This window comes from Heteronotia binoei, chromosome 3 (assembly GCF_032191835.1).
Source record: "Heteronotia binoei isolate CCM8104 ecotype False Entrance Well chromosome 3, APGP_CSIRO_Hbin_v1, whole genome shotgun sequence".
Lineage (NCBI taxonomy): Eukaryota > Metazoa > Chordata > Lepidosauria > Squamata > Gekkonidae > Heteronotia > Heteronotia binoei.
The window spans coordinates 57,919,933-57,933,594 of NC_083225.1; the positions used below are offsets into that span (position 1 = coordinate 57,919,933).

Genomic DNA, 13,662 nt, shown 5'->3' on the forward strand with positions numbered 1-13,662 from the left:
GATTACATGTCTAACAAAGGTACATAGAAATGTGGAAGAAAAAAATAGCAAAGAGGAAGAAGTAAATAATAAGAGACAATTATAAGGTTTATAAGGTTGTGTCAACTGTATTGAACTCACAGCAGCATATATAGAAGGAAATATCTGTTTGTGGCACACATCAGCATTTAAGGTTTTATTAAGTCACCAGTTCTGAAATTTTCACACTTAAAGGGGGCTGTTAGAAAAATCCTTTCACAATCATTGACATGATATTTTTTAAGGTATGAAATGTTTCAGGGCTTGATGCAAATATGTCTTAGTACTTGACCAATGGAAAAGCCACATTATTTATTTAGGACATTTTTATACTGTCCCTCCAGGAACCTGCACCAGGCAGATTATGAAATAAAAATAGTAAAAACATTAAAAGATATTACCTAAACCAGCATTAAATGTAAACCAGCCCAGCATAAAAATATAACACATAGGAACAGACCACAAGCAGCTTAAAACAACAGTTTACAGGCTAGCTAGAGTAGTTGTTTTTTGTTTTTTTTAAATCAACTCCTCAATTAAAAGCCTGGGTGTCCAGAAATGTTTTGGCCCAGTGTCTGAAATAAAGCATGACTACTCTCTATACATTTTTAGTCCAATTAACTCCAATTCCTTTTCCTTTCCTTTGTTCCATTACCACATCAAAATACCCACTTTAAAGATTTAAATACTGGGAGAGGGGAGGACAATAGTTATGCTACATACCATCTTCAGTGCAACATACACAATGTAAAGAGCCAGTTGCAATGGCAATGACTTTCTTTCCTTGCAATCCCTGGACTTGTCGTGGTCTCCTAACATGATCATCAGATCCATGGCCTAGTCGATGGTAATCTCCTTTGCCCCTGCATTTAATACACAAACATTATTGTTTTGTTTTCATTAATTGATAGACAATTTTTAATTTTTACAATTCTAACTTTTTATAAGCATTCACTCCATATATTTAAACATCAAATATTAGAAAAGGGTAACCACACCGTGCCTCTTAGTTTCTATTACAAATATGAGTTCTACTAATGTAATGCCTCGCATTAAATTACAACAAGCAGTAGCCTTACAACAACTTGCAGTGGCATATAATTTTTGCCTCCCCACACTCTTTCCCTTCCCTGCAAGCCCCAGTAGCCTCTCCCCTTTTCCTGCTTCTTCTCCTTCCTAACCCCACGAGCCAACCCACTTTTGTCTGCACTCCTGTCTTCAACTGTTCCTCCTTCTCTCTCCAGAATAGTCTCTACCCAGGAAAATTGTGGCCCAATTGTGCAGTGCTGTCTCCTAGACTGGGCCTAGTTTCATAGCTAGAAACCCAAAATTTGGAAGGGTACCTCATTTTCCTCTGTACCCCCCCCCAAACTATTTCCCCTTACTCTCCCCCTAGCAACCCCCATATTCTTGGCCCTTTACTCAGCTTCCCTCACTCCTTTCCATCCTGTTATCTGTCCCTCATCTTCAGGTATATTTATTTACTTCATTTATACCACACCTTTCTCCACAATGGGGGCCCTAAGCAGCTTATATCATTCTTCTCTCCTCATCTGTGAGGTAAATTAAGGTGACAATATCAAACAGGCCCAAAGTCACTCAGGAGGCTTTAGTGGCAGAGTATTAGAATCTGAGTCTCCTAGACCCTAGCCTGACACACTACACCATGCTGGCTTTCATGCAGTGGGCAGCTTCTGAACAGCAGGAAGCAGCTGGGCCTGGATGAGTTATGCAAGTCAACTAGTGGTTGCTGTCAAGCCTGTTGCTGATTGCTCCTCCCCTCAAAGGCAAAGGAGTGCTGCCCCTTCTCCAGCAACCACCACTGAGCTACAGGTGCTGCTTCTATTACCTTGTATTTAAAAACTCAATGGGTTTTTTTTTTTTAGATTTCAGATTTTTCTGATAACTTTGGGCTATTTTCAGGTTTGTAGAAAGATCTGTCTTGCCTGCTCAGAACTCCAGACTCTAGATCTAAGTATCCCTGCTCACTCCATAAAATATTCTCAAAGCAGGTTATTACATTCAAATCAAAAAAAAAACCCAATTATGAACTTTGTAAAAAGAAGATACTTTAATATTTTAAAATGAGAATATGTTTGCAATCAACAGCAAATGTCCTTACCAGGTATACACAGCTCCCGATTTGGTAAGGGCCACAGAAAACTGAGAGCCACACTCTACTTTAACTACACCAACTCCTGTGAGAGAATCAATCTAGAAAGACAATTTGAGCATAACTCAAAAAAGAAGACAACTCCAGACCTTTGCAGTATATAGATTTATATCTTAAAATAAAAACTAGCTTACAATCTAATCAGACTTTTAAAATTGACCAAAACTCATTTTCAGTGCAGCTTAGAGAAGTTATTTAAAATAAACTGATCTCTTACTGTTTACATATAATATCAATTTACTTACGGTAATCTCTTTTTAAAGAGGATATGACCTATAAAATCAATATTTATGCACCCTCAGAAAAATAAACAGGAGACAATGAAAGCAACTTCTGGAAAGGCACCTCCAGTGCTCTTTCACCAAAGCGATTTCTAAGCAAGGAGGTGATAGCCATGTTGTGAATCTCACAAGAAGTCAGAAGTAATAACATGTGGTATGGTATCTTGGAGATTTAAAACTACAAGGATATATTTGACTCTGCAGAAGTAGAAGAGATAATATCAAGAAGAAAGAATCCAAAATATGGAAAGGGGAGAGGGTTTTTTTGCTTTTGTCTTCAAAGACTTCAACGTTTTTTATATTCTATCTAGAAGATTTTGACATTCTGGTTTTTAAGTTTTTGAGGGGAGAGATGAAGAGGTTTTTTTTAAAAAAAATCTAAATACAAAGGATGATGGATAAAACAGTCTCTCAGAACAATCAAATCATTTCAGCCTTATAACATTCCACATCATCTTCTAATAGGATCAAAATGAATCTGTCACTTAGAAATTATTCAAATAAGAACAGACTGCAATACAGACACTTCTGTGATGGAAAGGACAGCAAACACTGCTTAAGTTTATCCCATGCGTACTGTTTAAGAAACGGGAAAGAAATTGAAGAGGCAAACTTGAAGAAATGAATATTAAATTTGCCTTTTTCAGTTTAGACATATACCATGTGTTCTGCTTCAGAAATTAGAGCTAAACAAACATGATGACACTGTGATATAAACAATTCTGACTGAAAGCTGTGTGTCAATATTGGTGCCAACAGACACTTACTAATTTTAGATCTGTGATGAGTCTTTCCTTCTAGATCAAACCAGTGGTCCATCTGGTCCAGCTTCCTGTTTCACAAGGAGCTAACAAGTCACCTCACAGGGCTAAATAGGGCCACAGCCTTCCTCTGATGTGCCTCCTAGCACTGGTATCCAGAGGTTTACTGCCTCCATTGATCTGTCTAATCCCGCTTCAAGTCTATCTATGTTTGTGGCCATCACCATGTCTACTGGAGCGTATTCCACAACTTAATTACACAGTTCTGAACCCATAGTCAATCAACATCACTGGGAGAAACATTGACAGAGGGGTGACATGATAGAGGCTTACAGGATTATGCATGGGATAGAGAAGGCAGGAAAAGAAGTACTTTTCTCCTTTTCTCACAATACAAGAACTTGTGGGCACTCAATGAAATTGCTGAGCAGTTGGGTTAGAATGGATAAAAGGAAGTACTTCTTCACCCAAAGGGTGATTAACTCATGGAATTCACTGCCACAGGAGATGGTGGCTGCGACAAGCATAGCCAGCTTCAAGAGAGGATTGGATAAACATATGGAGCAGAGGTCCATCAGTGGCTATTAGCCACAGAATATTGTTGGAACTCTCTGTCTGGGGCAGTGATGCTCTGTATTCTTGGTGCTTGGGAGGGGCAACAGTGGGAGGGCTTCTAGTATCCTGACCTCACTGACGGACCTCCTGATGGCACCTGAGTTTTTTTGACTGGAATGGAAGTTTGCCTTCTTCATCGCTGCCATGCACGAAGTCAATATTTTCATCACACTATCCACAACATTTTAGTCAGTTGAGATCCCATCAGGATTTATTTGGACTTAGGATTTCTTGTTTATCACTTTATATTTGACTACATTGAACTGCATTTGCAATACTATTTCCCATTCACCCAGTTTAGAGAGATCCTCCTGGAGCTCTTCCATTTTTGGTTTTTACCATCCTGAACAATTTGGTATCACCCACAAACATGGCCACTACACTGCTCACCCCCATTTCCAGTTCACTTATGAACAGGTTAAATAGCATCACTCTCAAGAGTGATCCTTAAGAACTCTCCATTTATTCCTACTCTCTGCTTCATTGTTTAACCAATTTCTACTTTATAAGGGGAAGACTGCTGAAATGAGAGGAGTCTTTGGGCAGGTATCTTTTCAAAAGTTTTTTGGAAGTCCAAGTATATAACGTCTACCAGATCACCCTCATAAAATGCAAACCTTCTCAACAACTCCAAAAGGTTGGTGAGGCAGAATCTCCCTTTGCAAAGCAAGATATCAACCAGTTGATTACTTGTGGTTCTTAGGAGCACAACAGTTTACTCAAACACCCATATAAAAAACCTCTGAAGTTTTTAATTTAAAAATGCTCAATAAGGAAACATCTTCTTTGCCATGTTAATTCTAATTCAAAACAATGGCAATCATCATTACCCTTACTTGGCCATCTAATGCCGAACATTAAAAAAAATCAACACCCCCACCACACTCAAAATTTGAGAATTGCACAAGCTGAATCCATTGGCAGGAGGATATTTCTGCCAATGAGAGGGGGAGACATTTTCACTGATTTACCCTCCCATTACAAGTCCCTATACCATACCCACACTTCTGCCGGACACTTTGAGACCACATTTCAGTGAAGTGAGCTGAAACAGGAGCTATAAGAATTCAGGGAAGTTCTGATCCAAAATCAAAGTAAAGCTCATGTTACTTTGGAACTAATTCTACATTTACAAGATGCTGATTCTCTGTTTGTCAGACATGCATAGATTTAATACAAGAGAATTAGAAACCTCAATACCTTCATTGGCACTTTACAGCCATCACTGCCTCCTCTTCCAAGTTTTCCATAGTCTCCATCACCCCATGACCAGACTGTATCATCGTCTGTCAAGCAGAGTGTTTGCGCATCTCCACTGCCACAAGCTATGTCAATCACACGGTAGCCCTGGAGTGCTTCCACCTGAAGAACAGACACAGCCTGTCTGTAAATCAGTTACATTAGCTTTAAAAAGGTAAGTAGGAAGCTCACAAATGTATGCAGATCCTCTTATCGCTGGGCAAAACTTGTGACACTATTCTTTCAGTTTAACTTATGCTAAGAATAATAAGCATCACCACTGAATTTCTGGACCAAAACATATCTTCTTGCATTTTGTAAAACTGAAAGAAGGCACTGTAACTAACAACACCTTTCTAAAACTCTATGTGCTTCTCTAGGGAACTTATATGGTCAGGAATATCATGGGGGTCAGGGCGAGGGGGGACTGCAACTTTGTTGACAAAAAACAAAGCAACCTTTGGATTCAACTCAGAATCCAAACAACACTTTAGCACTTGCTTATTATAAAATTAAACTACGAGGACTAATACATGAAAATTATATATATATTTGGCCACTGTGTGACACAGAATGTTGGACTGGATGGGCCATTGGCCTGATCCAACATGGCTTCTCTTATGTTCTTGTTAGCTTAAGATGCAGCTATCTACCAAAAAATTAAAAAATGAGCTCTCTGTTTCTGAAAGGTATTCACATTCCCAGTGAATACGTAAGGATTCCTGCTCCTGCTTATCATAACATACATACAGGCATGAGTCTTGCATTTAAATGAAATTAATTGCTGCATCACAAATGTTTATAGTCCGGAGCAAACTGACAATAGTGATTTATTACAAATGTCTGCAAGACAAAAACACCACTGAAACAAAAACAAAAAAAATAAAGCAGAACAATTTTTCTTGTTTGTCACTGCAATTCATTTCAATGAGATGGGGTTCTATCCTACAATTCCATTTTGTTAAGTAAGCAAGTGAGCTCCCCCTCCTCATCTAATGGGGCAAGGTTCTCCAATTAGTGGGAGAACATTACAGGAGTCAACCCATATTTTTCCAAATCTCAAAGTGGTATTATCCTGCACCTATTAAAAAGACAAGTGAGGCACATTACTAACTCAAAGACCACCTTACCAGTTTTGGTTTTAGCTGATCTTCACTGTCCCCATGGCCAAGGCGTCCATATCTTCCCTTGCCCCACGTGTAAAGATCCCCTGCAGCAGTAATACAGGCACTGTGTGCTCCACCAGCTGCGATGTCTACAATTTCTATGCCTCTCAAAGATTCAATAACACGAGGACGATCACAGGGGCTAAAAAGAACAATTTTAAAGAAAAGTGGAAAAATAATTTTGATCCTCCCCTGGTCTATTTAAATAACGTGTCTTAGTAAATGTATTGCAAACGTTTATTTTGCAGCTAAAGCCCGTAAAGGTAAAGTTAGTCCCCTGTGCAAGCACCAGTCGTTTCCTAATCTGAGGTGACGTCACATCATGACATGTTCATAGCAGACTTTTTAATGGAGTAGTTTGCCATTGCCTTTCCCATTCATCTACACTTCCCCCCCCCCCCCCCCCAGCAAGCTGGATACTCATTTTACCAACCTCAGAAGGATGGAAGGCTGAGTCAACCTTGAGCCGGCTACCTGAACCCAGCTTCCACCGGGACTGAACTCAGGTTGTGAGCAGAGAGTTTGGACTGCAGTACTGCAGCTTTACCACTCTGCACCACAGGGCTATACTCTGTGCCACAGGACTATACTCTGCACCACACAACTACAGCTAAAGCCAATAGGACCCTTTAAACCACAACTTTAAAACCTCATGCAATACAGCCCTAACAAACATTTTATCAGCTAGTTAGTTCAGTATTTTGCTCCATCCCCAAATCTGTGAAGTGGCATGGCAGAGCAGGCAGGAGCCCAATTAACATCCATCAAAAGTTCTAGATGCAGCTTTGCCCGCGAAGGGGTACGTCACCACTATGCTATGTACTGTGGATGAAGTCTGACAAAAGGAGAAGGGAGGGGGCAAGTCTGTTATCCCAGTACAATATGACTGGCAGCGTACTCACGATAGTCAACTGGGCTGTCATGAGATTACCAGCAATACTGATGTAAATATTAAAACTTTATCTTTGATGTATCCACCTTGCGATCTGTTAAATAAGCCAGTTATTTTGTTTTTAGAGTTTCTAGATCCTCACATGCTAATACAAATATAATATATTCTCTATTTAAAAGTGTTTTTTTAATTACCTTCTGTTCCCGTGACCTAGTTTGCCATCTTCTGCCTCACCCCAGGAATAGACTTCTCCTTCTGAAGACAGTGCCAGGCAGTGCTTTCCTCCAGAATTCACAGCAACTTTCTTTATAAAGACATGTTGTATGGATTCTAATAATGTTGGAGTAGAAACAGACTCTGTCCCTCCAATTCCAAGCCTTCCACCTGCACCGTATCCAGTGGCATACAACTAAAGAGAACAAGGAAGCTCCAGTAACTGTCAGACATTCAAGCAGAATAATATAAAATATTCAACATAGACCAGAACTAACAGACAACAGGAAAACGACAGCCATGACAGCAATAGAATCAGTGTCACTCAGAACCTCTCAGCCTTTACCTCGTCTTCGACATACTCCAGGCTGAAACCACACAGGTTTGGTTCAGACATAATGGATAAGCATACATTGAACGATGGTTTGTTCCGGAAACCAGGATTCATTTTATGGACACTTAAATTCTGATTTGCTTGGACAAAGGAAGGCTTTGTCACCTTTGTTCTGGCCACATGAATCAGTGCCTTGGGAACTAAATGAGAGTGATGCCAAAGTATACCAAGATGGCCATATCCCTAAACCATAATTAAGACCATCTGCTATTAAATAAATTGACTTTATGTTTTCAGATCCTGGTTTGACAGATCCGAAATCAGGGGCCCACTAACTTCTTTCCTGATGCCCACCAAGCATTTTTGGAAAGTAGGTAGGGATATGTGCGGTTCTTGCCCAACAGTGCTTCTGACTAGCCACTGGAGATTTGATTGGCTTTGCAGATTAAACTAATGGGAGCTACCATCACAACATCAGTTTTATTCTCTCTTACTCCTCTTTACCCCTCTTTTTGCCTACCCTTGGTCTTCCTCTCAGTGAGTGTGGCTCCTACTCCTATGGCAGCCATGCTGTGGTGGGCTCTACCTCCAACAGCAGCCATATTATGGTTGCACCTACCACCTTGTGTCAGTATTCCAAAGGTACCTGTGGGTTCAAAAAGGTTGGGGATCCCTGCCCTAAAATAACATTCAGATAGTCACACTGACTGTGGTTAGTTTAATTAAATTATGAGTTTTCATTATGTCTGAACCCAGCCGAAATGTTTCATGGCATATTTAAAGACCAATAAATGTACTGTGGCATAAATTTATATGGTGAGCTAGGTCCCATGTTGTTAGATGTATGTAGTATGAGCAGAAAATCTTCAACAACAAGCAATTCTAACAGAATGAAATTATTAGCATAGTCTCATATATCACCACTAACAGGTGCAGAAGCCATGAACAGCATCGATAGTCCCCACAGGATGGTCAGTCTCTAATGTCACTAACAGGATTGGAAGTTGGAGGTTTTACAGCCCCCAAGACAACCGCTAGCTTAGCTCTCTGACGTCACATAAGGTCTGAACAGTCAAATAGCACATATAATTTGAACATCAGAATTAAGCAACTATTATAGAAGTGGAGGCCCCACAAGAACATTCAAGGACTTTTTATTCCCCTCCCCCACACACTGTTTCCTCTTTTGCTTCCCTGAAAGTTCCCATGACCTTGGATTCAGCAGGAGCTCATAGGAGCATAGCTCCTGAACCTTTCTGAAGGTTCCCCCTCCTCCTCCCCACCTAGTTCACTGAATAGTAGGTGCAGCTGCATAACAATTCCTGGATGAGCTCCACCTCCTATTTTTCTACAAAACGACCCCTGGCCTCTCCCCTTTTTCCTGATTCCTTTTTTCCTTCCCACCGACAAGCCAATCTATCTTTATCTCCTTTCCTTCCTGTCATCAGCTTTCCCTCCTTGCCATCCTTGGACAGCCTCTTCTGAGAAAACTAGTTGGTAGTGCCAGCTGCTGAGATAGGCCAAGTTGCACAGTGAAGAACCAAAGACTTGCATGGGAGCAATCTCACCAGTATGTGCACCTTCCCACACTAGTTCCTCTTTTCCTCTTCCTGGCAGCACACTGTTCCTTCTCATCTGCCTAACTGAGGACATTTCTTAAAGCTACAAGAGCTATTTCTATTATTTGGGGGGGGTCTCTCTATGTTTTGGGGTGTTTTTTTAAGATTTTAGATTTTTCTGCAAACCTGCGGCTTTTCTCAGGTTTGCAGAAAGCTCTGTCTTGTCTGTTGATGGTCCCAGTCTCTGGATTTATTCATACTGATAACTATATAAGTGGTGCTGAGATCTTTTTATAGGACACCTTAGGGTGCACATCAACAGAATAGTTTCAAGGGCTGTTAATAAAAATAAGCAAATCCCAGGTGCTGTGTATGGTATGTCACGGTGATATATCCCCAATACAACAGCTACAGAATTCTTGCAACAGAGAAAATCTTGCCACATGAATAACCTTGTCTTTAAAAACCATTTTAGATTTAAAAGACCAAAATCTTCCTTTCATAGACCATGTCAGGTTTTGTTTGCTACTTGAACATGTTAAATATCCTTACCTTTCCATCAGCAGTCACTGCAAAAAGGGTCTGCTCACCACCAATTAACTGAACTGGTCTAAGTGTGGCAAGGGCTTCACAGGGAGTTGGAACTTTGACCTTTGCTCCTTCAATGCCTCCAAGCTGTCCTCGATGATTATGGCCCCAACCATAAATAGTTCCACTACCCCCAGCAGAAAGAGTCCAGTCATCAGGTCGCCTGTTGAGACAACCACAGGTGGCATAGCAACAAAATTCATGACATCCTCAACCTTGTGGCATACTCCAGTGAACTGCCAATGAACATTTCATAAGCCCTTCAAACCTGTAGTTCTTTCTAGCCCCCCAAAATTACCTGTTCATCCACTGCACAAGTTGTTCATCCTGTTCTCTCTTAAAAACATCATGACTTTCATGCAGAACATTCATGTTCTCATTATCTGCCATTAATTCTCGAATTTTCTTGGCCACCTACAATACAAATAAAACCACACTACAACTCACTGCTAGTAAAACAAAGCACAGTATAACTTGCTCCATTTGTTGCATTTTGTTTGACTGCTGGAGCAGTAATGAATGATGTAGAAAATGGTAACCAGACCACATATGGGAGTGTCACATGTCAGTTAGGTTTTGTTTCTCCCTAAGAGTGGCCAATGGGAACTGACAGGATGCTGGTGAGGGAGACAGTTGAAAACAGCCGTTAATGGAATTGAGAGTGAGTCTAGCTGAGCAAAACTATGGAAAAGCACAGCTTAAAGCTGAATGAAAATGATCAGTTTGTAACAAATAATCTCAAATGCTAGAATAGGGAAACAGTTCAAAAATTCAATTCAAAAGAAATTTTGTAACCTTTAGCTAACTTTCTTGAGTGTTATATTCAAGCCATAAATAAAAGTTAACTCCTTATTTATTTAACTCTGTGGGAAAGAAAGGAAAGCAAAGGTATCAGTTTGTGTACATTTTAGGATATAAATGGTGATAGCATGTGAATGAAACAATGTTTGAATTGCCAACCCCAATAGCTCTGTGCAGTGTCTAAGTAAGGGGCAGGGGTGGAATTCTAGCAGGAGCTCCTTTGCATATTAGGCCACACACCCCTGATGAAGCCAATCTTCCAAAAACTGACAGAGTTCTTCGTACAGGGCCTACTGTAAGCTCTTGGAGGATGGGCTACATCAAGGGTGTGTGGCCTAATATGCAAAGGAGCTCCTGCTAGACTTCCACCCCTGGTAAGGGGCAATTATTAAAGAGGGTTAGGCTCCCCTGTCACGTGATGTCTCTGTGAGTGAGAGACCAAGACTAGGGATGTGAAATGGTCATGGCTTTCTATATATTTTAAAAGAGGCAAAAAAGGTAGCAACACATGACTGGCTAACCTACCTATAACTCTGAACCTGCAAGAGAGAGATCTGGAGTGTGGTTGAGTGAGAAGGGCTGTCACAGCAGGAAAGGCTCAAGCTATGTCCTGGTAATGTTTTTGACTGGAGGCCAGCAACATATTTAATTTTCTCATACTTTACATAACTCTTTTGGATAACCTTTTACAAGTGCAAGGCTAGGTGTTATTTAGAAGTCTCAAGAGAGTAAAGCTTGACTATCTCCCAGGAAAGCTGCAGCTTAGTTCTTTTTTAAACTAAGATTTACATATTCAGTTATTGTTGTACTCTATTTCTCCAGTACCTCATCAAGGAAGAGTCGGGGCAATGGCGTTCTTTTATCAAGGGCCACAGCAACCCTGGAGGCCATGCAGTATCTTCTAAACCAAGCCCATTTGTGTGTCTCTGCACAGCAGGGAAGAGTATCCAGTTCCAGATCACAAGCAAGAGCTACAAGAACCTACAGATAAAAGAAATATAATTCAAAAACACAAAGGTTCTTCTGGACCATGAAATAAGATTAAAAATTATCCCTTGAATGTCAATCTTTTAAAATGAATATTTCATTTTAAAATATAAACCTACAGTGAGGGTTCCCAATGAGATGTCTGTGGACACCATGGCACCCTCCAATACCTTTACTGGCACCCAACAAGTGTTTTTAGAAAGTGGGTAGGGCCAGGTGGGACTTTTGCTCAGCAAGGTTTCTTCTTGGTCCTTGGAGATTTTATTGGTTGTATGGGTTTAGAAAGTTGCTTTACAGTAGATGCCACCACAGTACAATCACTGTGTGACATAAGTTAAGCTGTGGCAGCCATTTTATGACTGGTTCTACCTCCTGCAGCAGCCATTTTGTTGCTGCACCCACCATGCTATGTCAGAATTCTAAAGGTGCCCATGAGTTCAAAAAGGCTAAGAACCTCGACCTATAGCTTACTTTATCTGCTATAAAACCACTTCCCTATCTCCTACCCTCTCTCTGGCTACCCCACGCAATATTTTTAGGACTGTGCTAAACAAAATTTTCCATGTTTGTGGCTCCAACTTCTTGTAAGGAATTATGAAGTGCACACCATTTCTGGCCGCGAAACTCCAAAAACTTTTTGCATCTCTGATCATATTACCTTAAAGAAAGGACTGTGGAGCAGCTGCTTGCCACCTCTGACAATGGGATCTTCATAATCAAATTGCCTCTGCAAAGCTTCAGGAAGGCCTTTAACCAGAGCAGCTAAAGCGCTGCCTGTGAAACTCTGAAAAAGTATTCGGGGGAAAAAATCTTTAATAGCTCCTAAATGGTTCCTGATAATGTTTGCACTTTGCAATCAATAGGTAGTAATTTAACTGGCAAACTACACTGCATTCAGAGAATAATACATTTCATCAATATAACCATGGAAACCAGTAGGTGTTAGTTTAACTGGCAAACTACACTGCATACAGAAAATAATACATTTCACCAATATAACCATGGAAACCAGAAGTGCTTGGTAAATTATCTAATACCACCTAAATACTACAGATAACTCCAGATTGGTTTATTTCCTGTTTCTTCACACAGTACAATTTATGGTAGTACAGAAAAAAAATACTCATGCCATCCTTAGTAAAACTAAAATCTGACTACAAGCTAGTTACCTACATGAAGTTCATCAATCAAAAATCCATATGACATGGCATTTCTTGAAGCAAAACATTATGCAATTCAAGGACTTGAAAAAGCCTTAAGATATGTATGACATTATGTGACTGGTTAGCATAGGAAGACTAAAATGATTTAACCAGTAACAATTTAAGTAATGCTACAGAAGCCTCAGCAGTCCATTGGAAGGTCTGAACTTACCACAGTTCGTGTTTCACTGTCATTATCTCCCAGTATTCGGTTAATGTTAATAGACTGGCCAAACTCTGTAGTTAGCAGTTTACGTAGTCTCTGTAAGGCCCACATCCTGTGGCCAGCAGCTAAAAAAATGCACAGGAAGAAAAAAGAAACACAATTAGCCTTAAATAAATGTTTTAAAATAAATGGTCAGAAACTTCTCCACAAAGACTTGGCACGTACCTAGAGCACTCAGCTGAGCACATGCTGCCAGGGAAGCTGCCAAGCGGGGAACTATGCTCCTGTTAGAAGCAAAATTCAAACGGAAATCCAGCAGACATGTTACTAAATCCATTGAGGGACAAGAAAGAATACAGCGATCTGAAAGAAGGTCTTTTGGCCCTGTGGGCAGAAAATAATAAGATGAACAATTATTCTTCTAATATCTGTTAAGAGAAACAAACTAGTACTAATGGTAACTCATCCTGAGCCACTGGGAAGGGAAAAAGTAAAAATCTAAATACACACAACGAAAATCAAGGCATAGCTTGAGTGCTTTATCCTGAGATGATGATGCCAGCTAATCTCTTTGCTTTCACATATATGAGCCTCAAAACTGACACAGTTCACAAAGGCAAGACAAAAAATACTGACAATATTGACAAGGCAGGGGCTAGGTAACAAG

The 13,662-nt window shown here is 40.2% G+C and overlaps 1 protein-coding gene across 5 annotated transcripts in view; it reads right to left on the reverse strand.

The window, feature by feature from the left end:
- LOC132568251 (E3 ubiquitin-protein ligase HERC2) overlaps positions 1 to 13,662 on the reverse strand; it is a 130,742-nt gene that overhangs the window by 18,625 nt on the left and 98,455 nt on the right. For all 5 annotated transcript variants that reach the window (XM_060233872.1, XM_060233876.1, XM_060233875.1 and 2 more), the window contains 11 exons: positions 13,221 to 13,379; positions 13,002 to 13,120; positions 12,286 to 12,411; positions 11,466 to 11,621; positions 10,138 to 10,253; positions 9,804 to 10,002; positions 7,340 to 7,554; positions 6,218 to 6,395; positions 5,049 to 5,210; positions 2,141 to 2,232; positions 742 to 881 (listed from right to left, as the gene is read on the reverse strand). In XM_060233872.1, the coding sequence (XP_060089855.1) occupies positions 742 to 881; positions 2,141 to 2,232; positions 5,049 to 5,210; positions 6,218 to 6,395; positions 7,340 to 7,554; positions 9,804 to 10,002; positions 10,138 to 10,253; positions 11,466 to 11,621; positions 12,286 to 12,411; positions 13,002 to 13,120; positions 13,221 to 13,379 (1,662 nt within the window). The remainder of the gene's footprint in view (positions 1 to 741; positions 882 to 2,140; positions 2,233 to 5,048; positions 5,211 to 6,217; positions 6,396 to 7,339; positions 7,555 to 9,803; positions 10,003 to 10,137; positions 10,254 to 11,465; positions 11,622 to 12,285; positions 12,412 to 13,001; positions 13,121 to 13,220; positions 13,380 to 13,662) is intronic.